Source organism: Sclerotinia sclerotiorum, genomic scaffold, assembly GCF_000146945.2.
Source record: "Sclerotinia sclerotiorum 1980 UF-70 scaffold_2 genomic scaffold, whole genome shotgun sequence".
Taxonomy (NCBI): Eukaryota; Fungi; Ascomycota; class Leotiomycetes; order Helotiales; family Sclerotiniaceae; genus Sclerotinia; species Sclerotinia sclerotiorum.
In genome coordinates this window covers 1,997,551-2,012,570 of record NW_001820834.1, presented here as the reverse complement: position 1 = coordinate 2,012,570, position 15,020 = coordinate 1,997,551, and the positions used below count along the sequence as shown (strand labels likewise).

The window sequence follows — 15,020 nt, the reverse complement described above, 5'->3', positions numbered from 1 at the left end:
GTGAGGGGAGACGAGTTGAGATCTTACAACGAAAGTCGAAACACCCCACCAAAGAACTTGTCTGATGTACCTACTTTAAAATTCCCTTCTGCAAGAGTCCTTTTTAAATACCTAGTATTCACTTCACGATTGTCAGCACACCTACCAAGGACTTCTTACCAAAATGTCACCTCCAGCTATTATTGCTCCATCCATTTTATCTGCAGATTTTGCAAAGTTAGGGAAAGAATGCTCTGATACAATCGGCCAAGGAGCAGATTGGCTCCATGTACTTCATTTCCAACCCGTAACGACGAAGTTATGCTAACCAATGGTTATTGACCTGTAGGTTGATATTATGGATGGTCACTTTGTGCCAAACATTACTTTTGGAGCTCCTGTCGTTACGAAAATTAGAAGCCATGTCGATCGACCAACTGCTAAACATGGAAAGGGAACATTCGATTGCCATATGATGATTGCTGAGCCAAAGAAATGGGTAAAAGAATTTCAAAAGGCCGGATGTGATCTCTATTGCTTTCACTACGAAGCTGCAATCTCAAGCACCACGGCGGAAAGTCCGGAAACCACGAGCGATTCGAAAACAAATCCAAAGGAATTAATAAGATATATTCATGACAATGGAATGTTGGCAGGAATAGCAATTAAACCAGATACGAAAGTTGATGTGCTGTGGGATATCCTCGAGAACACTGAGGAAAAAGAAAGACCAGATGTGAGCGCGTTCATGGCACGAAGATAATAGAATGAGAGGCTGATAAATTATAGATGGTTTTGGTAATGACGGTTCACCCTGGATTTGGAGGACAAAAGTTTATGGCATCAGAATTGCCAAAGGTCGCTGAACTTAGAAAACGTTACCCGGACCTCAATATTGAAGTTGATGGTGGATTGGGTCCTGGAACAATTGATCAAGCCGCAGATGCTGGAGCAAACGTAATTGTTGCAGGTAGTGCTGTTTTTGGAGCCAAAGACCCATCTGAAGTTATTGCCAAGCTTCGAGAGGCTGTTGATGGTAGAAGAGGAAAGTTGTAGATGACAATGCATGGTGACATACAAGTTCGTATACGGCGGAAATAACGGGCTGCGGGCGGATGTCTACGGTAGAAATTCAGCCAGGAACTTTAAAGTAAGCGGATATGCACATAGAAAAATTCAGATAGATTTCCGACATGTATCCGCCCAATGTAACGTCCTACTTCGAAAAATTCAATTCAGCAAGAGGAGTTCCACATGAGGAGCATGCCATGCAATGCCAATCACTTCGGCTTCGAAGAAAGGGAGTTGGAGAGTATAACCTCACCGTCAATTACCAGCTTTGAAACATCAGCTTGAAGGATAAGCACAGAGATTCCGAGAGTTCACCGGGGATTACTCTGACGCTCACTACCATTGGTTAGATGAATCGAGCTGTCTTGTTTAGCGTCTGGACCCGAGCACATGGATTGCGGGATGCGCCATTAAGGTTAATGGAAATTGCGGGGTGAACGGTTTTAATGGTCGGCACTTTTGAAGACTTCAGCTACTATCTATAATTGAGCTCAATGTCGCTGTATGTTTTGAGTTGAACTTATCTTTTTACTTCATTTGACGTGTGAAATAAAGATATTTTGGGTGCTGCGATACCCTTGAAACTATTATTTTACCATTCGCTTGTGTTCGCCATATTGCATTGGACCCCCGCAGCACGTCCGGCAGAAAACCTGGTGCTTTAGCCCCAGCTCCAACACACAATGGCCGTGGTGGATTTCCTTCTTTCGCCTTATGCGATTCCAATCGCATTGGTGCTCTATTTTGTCGTGCCATATTTCACGTCCAACACAGCTATTAGGGACATTCCAGGACCTTTCCCCGCGAAATTCACAAGGTTATGGCTGCTGTTGCAAGCTCGATTTGGATATCGATATCTGAGTGTTCATGATGCTCATGCCAAATATGGAAAAATGGTTAGGATCCAACCAGATCATGTCAGTATCGCAGATGATGCTGCCATACAGGGCGTTTATGGTCATGGCAATGGATTTTTGAAATCGTTGGTCTTCATTTGGTTCGAAGGGGTTTCAATGGCTAATTTGCTTCTTCGCAGAGATTACTACGATGCTTTCGTCTCGATTCAGAGAGGTCTGTTTAACACTCGTGATCGTATCGAACACACAAGAAAGCGCAAAACTATTTCGCATACCTTCTCTACCAAAAGTATTGGCCAATTCGAACAATACATGCATGGAAATTTGGATCTGTTTGTGAATCGTTGGGATGCAATGTCTGACAATGCTCATGGACAATTTGCCAAAATTGATTGCCTTCACGTAAGTTTAATTACTCAGAATGAGCTTTGTCATCAGTATTAATGTTTCAAATTTGCAGTGGTTCAATTATCTCGCTTTTGACATCATTGGTGACCTTGCATTTGGAGCTCCATTTGGCATGCTCGAAAAGGGAAAGGATATCACGGAAATTCGAAAGACACCCGATGCACCGATCACTTATGCACCAGCTGTTGAAGTTCTCAATCGCCGTGGTGAAGTTTCTGGAACACTTGGTTGCTTACCACAACTCAAGCCATACGCCAAACACTTCCCAGATCCTTTCTTTAGTCAAGGTCTCGCTGCGGTAGAAAACTTAGCTGGTATTGCTGTTGCCCGAGTGAGCGAACGTCTCGATCGTGAAAAAGAAGATGGTCGCGTTGATCTTTTGGCCAGACTTATGGAAGGAAAGGATGAGACGGGTGCTAAACTCAGTCGCCAAGAATTAACTGCAGAAGCTCTTACCCAACTTATCGCTGGTTCGGACACTACATCCAATACTTCCTGTGCAATTCTCTTCTGGATTTGTAAGACTCCAGGGGTTCTCCAAAAGCTTCAAAAGGAATTAGATGATGCAATTCCTGCAGGAGTCGATGTTCCCACTTTCGACATGGTCAAGGATTTGAAGTACATGAATAACGTTATTCAAGAAACCCTTCGCATTCACTCTACCTCTTCCCTTGGACTCCCTCGTATCGTTCCTCCTGGAGGAGCAGAAGTCTGTGGACGTTTCTTCCCAGGTTACACGGTCCTTTCCGTCCCAGCCTACACAATTCACCGCTCGAAAGAAATCTGGGGTAGTAACGCAGATGATTTCGTACCAGATCGATGGGACCATTTAACCGAAAGGCAAAAGAACGCTTTCATCCCCTTCAGTTATGGACCAAGAAGTTGTGTAGGAAGAAATGTAGCAGAGATGGAATTGGCACTTATTGTGGCAACAACATTTAGGAGATATGAATTTGATCTATATCAGGATGTTTTGGAGACGAGAGAGGGATTTTTGAGAAAGCCTTTGGAGTGTATGGTGGGGATTAAGAAGAGGAACAATATTTAAGAAATTGAATCTTATGTTAAAGTGAATGGTTCCTGCGTAGCACGTGCACAGGGCACTAGTCCTATTAGGACTAGATTGAGAAGCTCTCTGTAGGAGAGCTTCGCACTTCCGTAGAACTTAGATAATGAGTGATTTATATACAAGACCAATATAGCCTCAGTTCTGCCCTATCAGTTTCCCACTATTCCCTGTGTAAGGTCATTCCTTTTAACATCTTATATGTTTTTGTATGTTTAGCTTGTGGTTGGTACATGTTACGACGGCTTCGGATCTCGTATCATGTGACCAATTATGTAATCACATGGTCCCTTCGATCCCCTCGGTCTCTTGATCGAAGGGACCGAGGGGACCAAGGGGACGATTAGTATGAAGGTCTATATAACCAAGATGGATTTCCTTTGTATAGAGCTTCGTGCTCAAGATCAATCATTTAGTATATCCTACTATTAGTTACGAATTGCATATCATTATTGTCATTACTTAAGTCCCTGCTTGACGCCTAGTTATAAACCATCTCGAGAGCCTAGAGCACTTCCACGTGATCTAGACGGCAAACCTCGTAACAGTACATGGATTGGATTGGATTGCAGGTCTTTGGTTGTAAGATTATTTTTTGTATATTTATTCCACTTTATTGAGGTTTTTGTTGCAATGCTGCAGGTGTTTTTTTAAGCGGTAACTGAACCACATAAGATTACAATTGTGTGTCTAGTCGATCAATATCCTCATCACACTAGAAAAAAAGTGCTAAATAGTCCAAGGTAAAGTGCATACATAGTAAAGTTGCTCAGCAAATAATCTGTCAAAGTTTATTGTCGTTTTTTGTACTTGGCTCTGAATATTTTTTAAATTATTTGTTTTCTAAATAATGCAGGGTGGGTATTTTTTTCATAGCTAGTGGTGTGATTATATGTAAGATTACTTTTGCGAAAAGAAATAATAAGGGTTAGGAGATGCATAAATTAGTGTTACGAGGTTTGCCGTCTAGATCACGTGGAAGTGCTCCAGGCTCTCGAGGTGGTTTATAACTAGGCGTCAAGCAGGGACTTAAGTAATGACAATAATGATATGCAATTCGTAACTAATAGTAGAGTATACTAAATGATTGATCTTGAGCACGAAGCTCTACACAAAGGAAACCATCCTGATTATATAGACCTTCGTCCTCCATTGGATCTCTTGGGTCCTGAGAGTTTGTGGACCTTCGATTCGTATGGACCTACGATTCGTATGGACCTACGATTCGTATCCCTGAATATGCAGGGTCCATCACGTGACTTGGATCAGACTATATGTCTGTGCTTGCTGAAGGTGGGGAGACTCTACGAACCGATTACCATACAAAATTGTATGCGAATCGGTTTGCTTTTCCACGGGGTCTAAGCTCATATGGACAGGTTGACTGTTACTACGTAACAATTAGATGCAAGAATGGTAATCTTTTATACACATAGGGAGAGAAAAAGCCAACAATTGTGCAAGATAAATTTTTATCATTTCCCTTTGAGTCAAAGTTGGAGATTTTGCAACACTTTAGTGGAGAGGGTCTGGGTATATGAATACCTAGGTGCAGAAACACAGGAAAGAATGCAGTGGTGAAGCAGTTTCACTAATAGTAGGTAGTGGTGAAATTTCGCTCCTATTTGTGTGAAGCCCAAGCATCGAGTTTGAACTACACTACTAGTTTTGTGGTACAAGCTTCTTCTAATCTCCCGATAATTATGTTAGTTATTGTTTACATTCCTTTCATCACTGTTTCTATTTCACAGGGTGCATTGTTTGGGCCTTTTTTTTTTAAGAAGAGAAATATTGCATTTTTTTGTTGTGTTTTGTTCTTTTTGTTGGGAAACAAATATATTGTTATTAAGAAAGAATCATCCCATCCGGGTACGGTTGTTATTAAGAAAGAACCATTCTACCTAATTACTCATTCCCTAAACTTGTAAAGATCGACAAATGAAACACTCTAGATGATTGTTTTTTTTTTAGAAAGAACCATTCTACCTGGATACTTATTCCCTAAACTTGTAAACATCGACAAAGGAAACACTCTAGATGATCGTGTGAGAGCCAGCCTTCAGATTCTTGCATAATCTCTACGAATGATTTTGCACGGGAGCGAGACATACTTCTCAATCAATTCCTGATGTTCGATGCGCAAGAAATCAAGATCAGTTTCCAAGCTGCGCGTTTCCCATAGCATTTCCTGGAAGGAATGTTCAAGCAAGCGGAAACAGTTACAGCACACACATTTGTACCAAGGATCAAAGGCACGACCTGCCTCGCATTTTAGCAATTTCCAGGGTTTTGAAGAGACCTTGACGGCGGAAGACTCGAAGAATTGGCTGAGTAAAGCTGCGTAGTGCCGATTCAGATCATCGTGCTTTTTCTTCAAGTCGTCGATTTCTTCCTTTATTTTATCCCTCACCTCCCAACAGAGATGCAGGAGGTTGTATTTTACTATGTCGTAACGTTCTAGGTGATACCAGTTTTGGGACAATCTAGATCATAGATAATATCACTCGGAAGGGGGCGCGGCTGGTAGTAATACTTCAATGTGTATTCGATGAGGGAGCCGTACATTTCCACACGGTCTGTTGGTGCAGATGTCCAAGGGCATGGTCCAAAAAATGTTGATCGGGTTGTTGGTTCTGAAGTTTCCTGGTAATGATTGCATGGGGGGCTGCCATTCCGATTTGATGAACTCATCTTGATCTTGTTAACTAGTGAAAATCTTCTTGAGACGATTGAATTACTTGTGTTTGTGTGGGTGTTGGTTGTTTAGAGACGAGTAGATTGAAGAGACGAGTGGACGAAGAGACGATTGGGTGAAGAGATGATTGTGTGAGAGACATTGCCTGTGTTTAGTATATTAATAGTTGTCCAGAGCAATGTTGCTTGAATGTTCTGTCATTGTACAGAATTGGTAGGTGAGTCCCAGATTGTGCATTGTTCCAATATGGATGTATGTATAGATAATCATATTGTTGTTCTCATAACAATGCCGTTGTCTCTCGAACTTACAGTTCTTTGTCTTACTCTACTAGTGCATGTTGGCATGTCCATCCCTCAACCACTGTAAAATCTACTAGGTATATACAGCATAGAAATGCTTGCATAGTACATGAATTACATGACCACCATATAATTGGTCTATATAGTATAGATTTCTATTTATCTTCCTTTGTAATCTAAGGTTTTTTAGAATAGAGAAATAAAGAGAAGCCTTTGTATGATAAAGAAAACCTTCGGTGTATACATCAGATATCGGCTATGTAGAACTATATTAAGGATTTCTCGGATACCCGCGCGCAATTCCGAACCACGTGGTCTTCGGGACGGTGATTTCCATACTCACGTCAGAAGTATACTCCGCAGCAAAAAGCAACCGTTCTTTCCTTTTTCGGCTGTGGCTTTAGTTATCCACCTGTTTTGCAGGCACTTTGCATATGCACCTCAGCCTCATTGGCCAACCCAACAAGAAATTTGAAATCGCTTTACTCTAACATTGACCCCTACCCGCTGAGTCACGCATTAACGCGAGGTCGTCGCGTTTACCACATAAAGAAAGTAAATACTCAAGTACACTCACACGCGAAATTAGATTCAATGAAAGTGATCTGACAACACAGAGAGAAGTCATTCAAGATGCTACTGGAACAACAATTCTTCATCATCGCCAAAATAAATGGTCGGTATCGTGCATTAGCAGGGCTAAAACAAAGTACATTCTCTCTCGTCTACTTTTCCACAATAAAACTTAGCTATTATCATACTAACTATCCCCTAGGATGCCACTATGGTAATATTGCTCTCAAAATCTCTTCCAATATCCGCCAAATCTTGCAATCACCTGCCAACAGAATCGCACTCTCGCACGAACTTCGCCATGCAACTCATCTCACTAAAGAAGACTGGAGGCAGTATGTTGATTATAACAAAATTTCCAGGGAATTTCCATTCCCGTTTATTCTTACATGTCTGATTATCGGATCTGCTCTAGAAGTAAAGGATAATTATTTTCCCGCTTTCAGTGATCTCTTTGGAATTGCCCGTTTGATGGAGGCTACAGCAGTGATGTAATTACCATATTCGATATTACAGAGTTGGAAAAAGTGCGCTATTGCTTTGTCAGATTTTCAGAGTACTCCTTCAACGACGGTTTGGACATAGAGGAAGCCATCATACCACCTCCCCCCCATGACTCCACTTACTGGGCCTAAATACCTTTGGAAATACCACAACATTCTTGACTCAGATGAGCAGGAGAAGTTTAAAGACTTGATGGAAATCTTTGGAACGGCGCCATTGGTGCACTGCCGATCTTTTTATAGTCAATGGCCTCACCCTGAATGGGTGACCCCGCGTTGGCGTCATAACCAGACTGAACAGCTCCTTATTAGGGAGACCCTTAAGGGTAAATATAACTCGTTTGATCTCTGTGACATTTTATTGTTGACGACAACAATCGGAACCTTGGACTAATTTCTACACCACAGAAGAGGAGCATTGGATAAAAAGAGAATCGAACGTTGAAACGGCTGATTTTCCCAGCCTCCAGGCATCCTCTATTGCCAAGGTTTTGAACGTGATAATTGAAGGCACACCCTCCGAGCTCCCTCAAATCATCGAAACCGCATCGCTTCTCCCGGATTTCTATCCTGCTGCCAAATCAAAGCTGTATGTTGATCCTACCATCGTGTCGAATTTTGCCTCTGCACGTCGACTTTTGAGCACTATACTTGAGAACGAATCTACAATCGACCTTGGAGCTTTCGACCTGACAATCGAACAAATATTCGAATTATTGAATGAAAGATTAAACAACCCAACGGATGTGATTGGTTTGAGCTTCTCTGGAAACCCTAACATTACCGAGGAATTTCTGAGGGAAATTCTCGTCGAATTCCCTAGACTCGAATTCCTTTACCTCCTGAGCACTCCACAAATTCCTTTAAGCAGGAAAATCGAATTATTAAGAGGAACTACGGTTCAGCTTTATGACACAGAGCTTCTTGCGCTGCCACTTGTGGATTTTCGTAGGCACAAAGTTGATACATTGAACCAAAGCGAAGCTCCAGCACATGGCCATATCAAGCCAGTTGTGAGTCAATTGATTATGTTGACTTGCTCCGATACAATTGAGGTTCAGTGCCGCAATGCTGGAGGCCTTTGCATCGAGTCTTGCTTCCCCAATGGCGTGATTAATTCCTCTTTTAGGTCTCCTGATCACGCCTTCATATCCTTTGGGAAGACGAATGTCCCGCCATCTGCGTTCATTGCAGGAATTGCGCAATCCATTTATTATCTCATGTCCACGGAGCCATTTATATGTATTGAAATAGCGGACGTACTGCATGTCGCAAAATACTTAGCAATGCCCCATGCCTTATCCGAAGATAATGAAAATTCATTGCGAGTTGGTGCCATTCCCAGACACTGCTAACGCAAGAGAAAGGACAACTGTTCAAAAATTATGCCCGGTGAATGGACTTTAGCGGTAATTGGGGAATTATACTGCGACCCCCCACCTGCAAAAAAGCGCACGAAAGTCCGATATGCTTTTGTGACCGCTGCTCCTCCCATGAATACTGAAGATTCAACTTCAGATTCGTATGTTCCGGAATTCGTCATCGAGGATATCCGTGGCTTCCTTGATAGTACAATCCCTGATCCAAGAAGTCGGCAACAGATTTTGGAAGGCTGGAATAAGGCTGTAGAACCGGCCACTCCACATTTACCGCTTGGATTGAGTGGAAGGCAAGAGGTTGAGTCACTGATACGTGCTCTTCTGTATCCAGTAAGTGAGGCAACGGGATCGCGTCATTCGGAGGATACATCGAATTCAACAACAAATTGAAGCGTGATGATCAAATTTCCGTTTATTAGAGGAGATAAATTTGTCATGTTAGAAGATGATAGCTATAGATCGATTGATATTAGGCCGTACTTGAGTCATTGTGCGTGATGGCTCTTCATAATTGGCTTATAAGTTCTGTATCTTGTATGAATAGCATTTCCCACGATGTGCTCATTGAAAGATACTCTTCAACGCAAACGTAAGGCTCGGAGGGGAAATGCAAATGTGAAGCAATATTAACTTTTGATGTTCTTGAAATCCCAACATTGGCAATCCCCAAAATAAACCTTGGTATGGGTATAGCCGTGAACGCGCTTGCTCGCTTGTACGTGATGTCTACAGTTGTGATAGTGTAAGAATATCATCCTAGTCACCACTTGGTTTAAGAATATTAATAAGAATCACGGTTTCCGCATAGTGGAATAAATGAAGTGCACATTCGTCATATACTGATTTCCCTACCTGACCTGTCATCAATTGGGTTAATATATACATCCATATACATGCATACATATATAGATTTATCAGCTTGAATCGAATACGAACAGATCAGACCAGGCCAGACTAGACGGTCCTTTTCTAGTGACCTGTTTGAGGGGGTGATATGTGTTTGATAGTATGTAGATATTTTCGAAAATATAAATGTGCTGCAGACTTTTGGAAATTTTGTCTTTGGTTTTTTGTTGGTTTTGGTTTGATGGGTTTTTTGGGGGGGGGGGGGAAGGCTGGGTTTGGTTTATTGGGAGTGGTAGTAAGGTTGGCGGAGTTGGGCTGTGAAATGAAACCTCTTGAGTTTGTGGTGCCGCTTGTCTAGGGACTTTTTTGATCAAAAAGAGAGGAGGCGGAGCTGTTGGGACGGTTGGGATTAGTAGCGGTTTATGGATGAGGGGTATTTTTGGGAATACTGCGAATCTCGTGTTAGAATAAATGTGTATGTAGTGGGATTGATATTGATACTGATATTGATATGAGCGTTCGAGTGTTGGTCATATATATGGTCGTTCAGGGATGGGATTATATTCTAGAGTATGAATCATCTCACCTCATTTCAACGGCCGCGGGGCTCCACACAAAGGGTTGGGGTTCTCGGTAGTTGTTGGCTTGTGGTACAATGAGTACTTGATGAATGGATGGCTTATGAGTTCACAGCATTGAAAAGAGTACGGAGATGGCTGCCCAGACATGCATATGTTGAATGGTGCCTGACTGCTGAGTAGCTAGGTTTCTGAATGGTATTCAACAGCGGATTATTGATCGTACAACGTGAGTTAAGATGTGTAATATCTTGCTGAGTGCTGAGTAGCTTATACTCGAGTATAAGTGGGTGCAATGACGATTGAAGAGGGCTGATTGATCAAGGGAGGAACGGCCGTTGTGGGATTAAAATCTACGCGAACGGTGATCCGTAGGATTACTCCGTATGATGGAGATACACCTCAACACGTGACTAAAATTTAGCAATTTGTTTGTGCAAACGCTCACCATGTTCTCATTTCAACCATGCAGATGATTCATCAAACTCAACTCAAACATATTTTACTTCTTCACTATGCCATCATGCAATAACACACACCAGACGCTGGGATATATGCACCAAGCATCTTCATCACCCGATGCTACTTGGCCGATAATTTAAATGCAGGTACCGCCAGCATTACTCATAAGATCATACATCTTCGTGGTTCACACAATCAAGATCAAGTTAGAATGACTGGTTGGGCGCAATATTGATCGAATTTTCGGAAAATACTTCTTCTTACAGAATGCAGAATGTATATATAGCGACCTACCTGCCACTTTACTTCCCTGCGATGCTCTTTTCTACATGGGTAGATTCATGCGGATCAATTGTAAATCGGAACATCACGTCCACTCGTATACAATTAATCTACCATCGAGTCAAACCCATTCTAATTCGTGGCGTACTCATATTCGTCTTCATAGGTCAATCTCTTAATCATTTCTATATTTACGCGCCCAACTCTTGGTGGGTTCCACGAACCAGCTGGGTCCTGCAGGCGATGAGCAGTCTCATTGGTAGATGTTGTATGCAAGCGCTAACAAAATACTACCCTCTTGAATTCTCATTTACTCGTCGCGCGCGCAATTCCCCAGAGAAATCAATTTTCTCTTACCATTTCAGTCGTCAGTTGCCAACTATTTGCTGCTAGCTCATCAGTGCCATGCACTGGGGTGAGACAGCCACAACTTTTATTGGGTGTACGAATTATGAGCCGATGCTGTAGCATCTTAAACAATTTGACTATTTTACTCCGTAGACTCTTTTTGGATGTCTCTCCTCACTAGTGGAGATCATGATGCCCTTGACGCTTGGAGAAGCTTGGAAAACCTCTTTTTGCCGGTTCTTCAAGAAAATTTGGCTTCAATTGGAGCCACACCTGCTGGACCCCTTGTCGTTTTTTGGCAAGTACTGTCGGTATAAACCCTTCAGTGACCCAGTTACCAAACTCAGGTCATCATTTCTTCTCGTCTCGTTCTTTCTCGTAGTGTAGGAGGTGTATTGTTCTCGTTCTTGTTAATTCCTCTTTTTTTTTTTTTTTTTTTAGCATAGTGTTGCAAAGTCTTCGTTGATCGAAGCATACTGTCTTTTAATTTTCTTTCCTTATCTCACTAGACGTAGAGCGTCTTAAAAATTAATACACGATACCTAGCCGACGAGGAGGGTATATCAAAAAAGGCACGTTTTCTGGGTCGACAAAATGGCAACTCTAGATTATCTACCTGCCACAACATACCGGCCACCGACTTCACCTGTGCAGGCACAGAGACGACGAAGGCTTCTTAATACAATAATGGAAGATGAAGAAGAATCGATACGTGGTTCAAAACACATGGAAATGCGAGGTCAAGATAGATCCTCCCATAAGGCAGACTGGCTTTCTCCACTCAGCGATCACTTTCCAACACCTCGAGCGAATCAATTCATGCAACCATATCGTCCAGCTTCACCATCTTGCTCGGATTCAAGCAGAGACTCAACCTCTGCTCCTTCATCCGCACCATGGACAAGAGCAAGTTTTACAACTGATGCTACTGACTTCGATGATCTTTACGATGTTTCATCTGACGAAGATAATCGAAGGGGCAGCACTTTGAGACGAAGGGCCAGTATTGGGCAGTCTCCAAGATCGAACAGATCATCCACAAGTTCAATCGGAAGCAGAAATTCCCTAAGCTCATTACCCTCGCTTGTGATCCCCCCAAATGGAGATCCATGGGCTGAAGTCACAGCATTCAAACGACAATTGGCATCTCCAGTGCCCCCAACACCACCTCCAAGAGTAGCCATGTCTCCTGCTGTCCTTACGTTCTTGAAGAATCAAGAGAATCTATCAGTTCCATCCTCTTCGACTCCGCCGTCATTGGATGGAAGCATGGATTCAGAGCAGATGGCTCAAATGTCTGCTCCACCAACTCCAGATATTGGTTACGACAGCGAAGAGGACGGTCCTCGTGCTAGCTGGAGAATTCAATTGCAACCTGCTGCTATGGCTACCTTGGAGGCGATCTCAGGTCCTTCTAATGACTACCTCGAGGAGCAGCAATTGGAACAAGTCATTGAACTAAGTACTGTACCACAAGAAATCGCTCCCACTCAAGAAATGCAGCAAAGCTTGCCACCTTTGAACACCAATATTCATCGCGCTAATTCACTGATTCTCACCCCAAGCCAACAAAGAGCTATGGAAAGTCTAACAAACCTAGAAATACCATCTCCTGGTGGCTTCTTCGCATCTTTAGGTCATGGTGCGAGGCATACCTGGCACCTTGTACCTGTCACGCCCGATGAACCTCTCCCTCCTTCATCAACCACCGCGGAAAACTTTTACAACACCCCATGGGCACCACAACCAGTTGAGCGTATTATCGAAGTTCCAGAGCCTGCTGATACTGATGGGCCACCAACAGCTAAACTCATCCGACCAGAGATCCGCCACGATAATTCTGACGAAACTATTGTTGCTATCAGATCGCCTCCGCCAAATAAAACTAGCTTTGAGGAGGTCATTGTAGCTGATGAAATTTTGACCGATTACGCACCTGGATATATTAACAAGCTTGAGGATACTGCGACTGTTAATATTGATCGCACTGCACTGTGGCTCGCAGCTCAACATGATTACCTTTCAGAACTCATCAACCCTACAGAGGCACGTGATGACGAAGTCGCCTTGTTGAAGCGAGCTTCCAGTGTAAGATTCTCAGCAGCAGAAATGGCAATCTCACCAATTGAGCCAGAGCCACTCCCTTTGCAGCGTAAAAAGACCGTTCACTTCTCTACAGACTCTATCAATGATGTCTCTACTCCAGCAGCTGCTACTGCTACGCTTGCTAAGCTTGCTGGAAAGTCTTGTCCACTACCTAAAGCCCTTCCCCAAGAATCGACCTATCACCGTGCCTTCAAACGATCGATTCGCAAAACTCATCGCCGTGATGTATTCGTGCATCGGGTGCCCAGATTTGAAGCTATCCAATCTCAACGAGTATCTTTTCCAGCAGCTCATCGTGCCCATCTCCTCGGTAAATACCAATTGAGCGTTCTTCCAATGTCCGCCAAGCGCCGCATGTCTTCCAACGTGGCTCGTGGTGACGAAACTCCATTTGAAGATCTAGACAAGCTAAAGCACGACAAAGAGATCGAAGCTCTCGAACAAATGGCACCTGCAGCCTGGAATGTCGCAGCAACTAAATTGCTCAACGGAGGTCGCTTAATCGCAGCTCCTGTTGCCAAACGTCTTGCAAGACTCTCCTCCATGGGTCCCACTATTAACGGCACCCCTAGAGACCGTGCCCGTATTCTTGATCTTGGCGGACAAGCTACTTGTGATTGGGCATGGCAATGTGCTACCGAATATCCCAACTGTAAAGTATACACGGTGACTACCAAATCCCTTCGCCAACTCTCTAACTCCAACATTCGCGGCCCTAAGAATCTTCGCCAAGTAGCCGTGGAGCGTCTCGTTAAGCTTCCATGGAAAGACAATCAATTCGACCTCATCTCCGCTCGCGAAATCTACAGCATTCTCAAGGAGCGCGGTGAGAACGGGGAAGATGAATGGGAAGCTTGCCTTAATGAATGCATGCGTATTCTTAAGCCAGGTGGGTATCTTGATTTCTCCATCATGGATTCAGATATTGTCAACGCAGGTCCAATGGGTTTGGCCAAGAGTGTCGAATTTGGATTCAACCTCAAGACTCTCGGGTACGATCCAGCCCCCACCAAACTCTGGCTCGGTCGCTTGAAGCGCGCGGGTTTTGTAGGTATCAAACGCGCATGGGTATTTTTGCCAATGGGCGCAGACCCGGAACATAAATTTGACGTCGAGAGAAATAGCGTGGATGACCCATTGGAAATGGAAGCAATTATCAGTGGGACTACAGGAGATGCAGCTTGTGTTTCTGGGTTAGTCGGTGGCTGGGCATGGGAGAAGTGGTTGCTGAGATGTAGAGTTCAGACAGTGGGTAATGAGGGAACTTTGGAGGGTGTACACAATCTTATTGAAGAGGGTAGAGCTTGTGGTGCTGGATGGAGGACCGTGAATGGATGGGCTAGAAAGCCATTGGGAAGAGTTTAGAGTGATTTGTCTTTTGACGAGGATTGGACGGAATGGTTTCTTTGGATATGATTTTGATTTGTTTCGGATGTCATGGTGGTTGCTGGTGATGATGATGACGATGATGGGAGCTATGATGAGGATGAGAAAATGCTCTGTTTCTGTGTTAAGTGCGTGGATGGTGGTCGGGGGACGTTTGCTGAGTGGTGGATAGCCAGTAT

At 43.4% G+C, this 15,020-nt stretch overlaps 5 protein-coding genes across 5 annotated transcripts; 4 read left to right on the top strand and 1 right to left on the bottom strand.

The window, feature by feature from the left end:
* Window positions 1-163: 163 nt before the first annotated feature.
* Window positions 164-1,035, top strand: SS1G_01844 (hypothetical protein; the record flags this gene model as incomplete). The annotated part of the gene is made up of 3 exons (XM_001597598.1): window positions 164-268; window positions 329-715; window positions 769-1,035. The coding sequence occupies 3 exons, from the start codon at window positions 164-166 to the stop codon at window positions 1,033-1,035; spliced, it is 759 nt and encodes a 252-aa protein (XP_001597648.1).
* A 698-nt stretch (window positions 1,036-1,733) lies between these two features.
* SS1G_01843 (hypothetical protein) lies at window positions 1,734-3,363 on the top strand (the record flags this gene model as incomplete). Its single annotated transcript, XM_001597597.1, has 2 exons — window positions 1,734-2,309; window positions 2,368-3,363. 2 exons carry the CDS (start codon window positions 1,734-1,736, stop codon window positions 3,361-3,363), a joined length of 1,572 nt encoding a protein of 523 aa, XP_001597647.1.
* Window positions 3,364-6,086: 2,723 nt separating this feature from the next.
* Window positions 6,087-6,423, bottom strand: SS1G_01842 (predicted protein; the record flags this gene model as incomplete). The annotated part of the gene is made up of 2 exons (XM_001597596.1): window positions 6,087-6,221; window positions 6,388-6,423. The coding sequence occupies 2 exons, from the start codon at window positions 6,421-6,423 to the stop codon at window positions 6,087-6,089; spliced, it is 171 nt and encodes a 56-aa protein (XP_001597646.1).
* Window positions 6,424-7,051: 628 nt separating this feature from the next.
* On the top strand, window positions 7,052-9,463 carry SS1G_01841 (predicted protein; the record flags this gene model as incomplete). Its single annotated transcript, XM_001597595.1, has 5 exons — window positions 7,052-7,063; window positions 7,154-7,286; window positions 7,863-8,467; window positions 8,822-9,167; window positions 9,378-9,463. The coding sequence occupies 5 exons, from the start codon at window positions 7,052-7,054 to the stop codon at window positions 9,461-9,463; spliced, it is 1,182 nt and encodes a 393-aa protein (XP_001597645.1).
* A 2,480-nt stretch (window positions 9,464-11,943) lies between these two features.
* SS1G_01840 (hypothetical protein) lies at window positions 11,944-14,820 on the top strand (the record flags this gene model as incomplete). Its single annotated transcript, XM_001597594.1, has 1 exon — window positions 11,944-14,820. One exon carries the CDS (start codon window positions 11,944-11,946, stop codon window positions 14,818-14,820), a length of 2,877 nt encoding a protein of 958 aa, XP_001597644.1.
* Window positions 14,821-15,020: the final 200 nt, after the last annotated feature.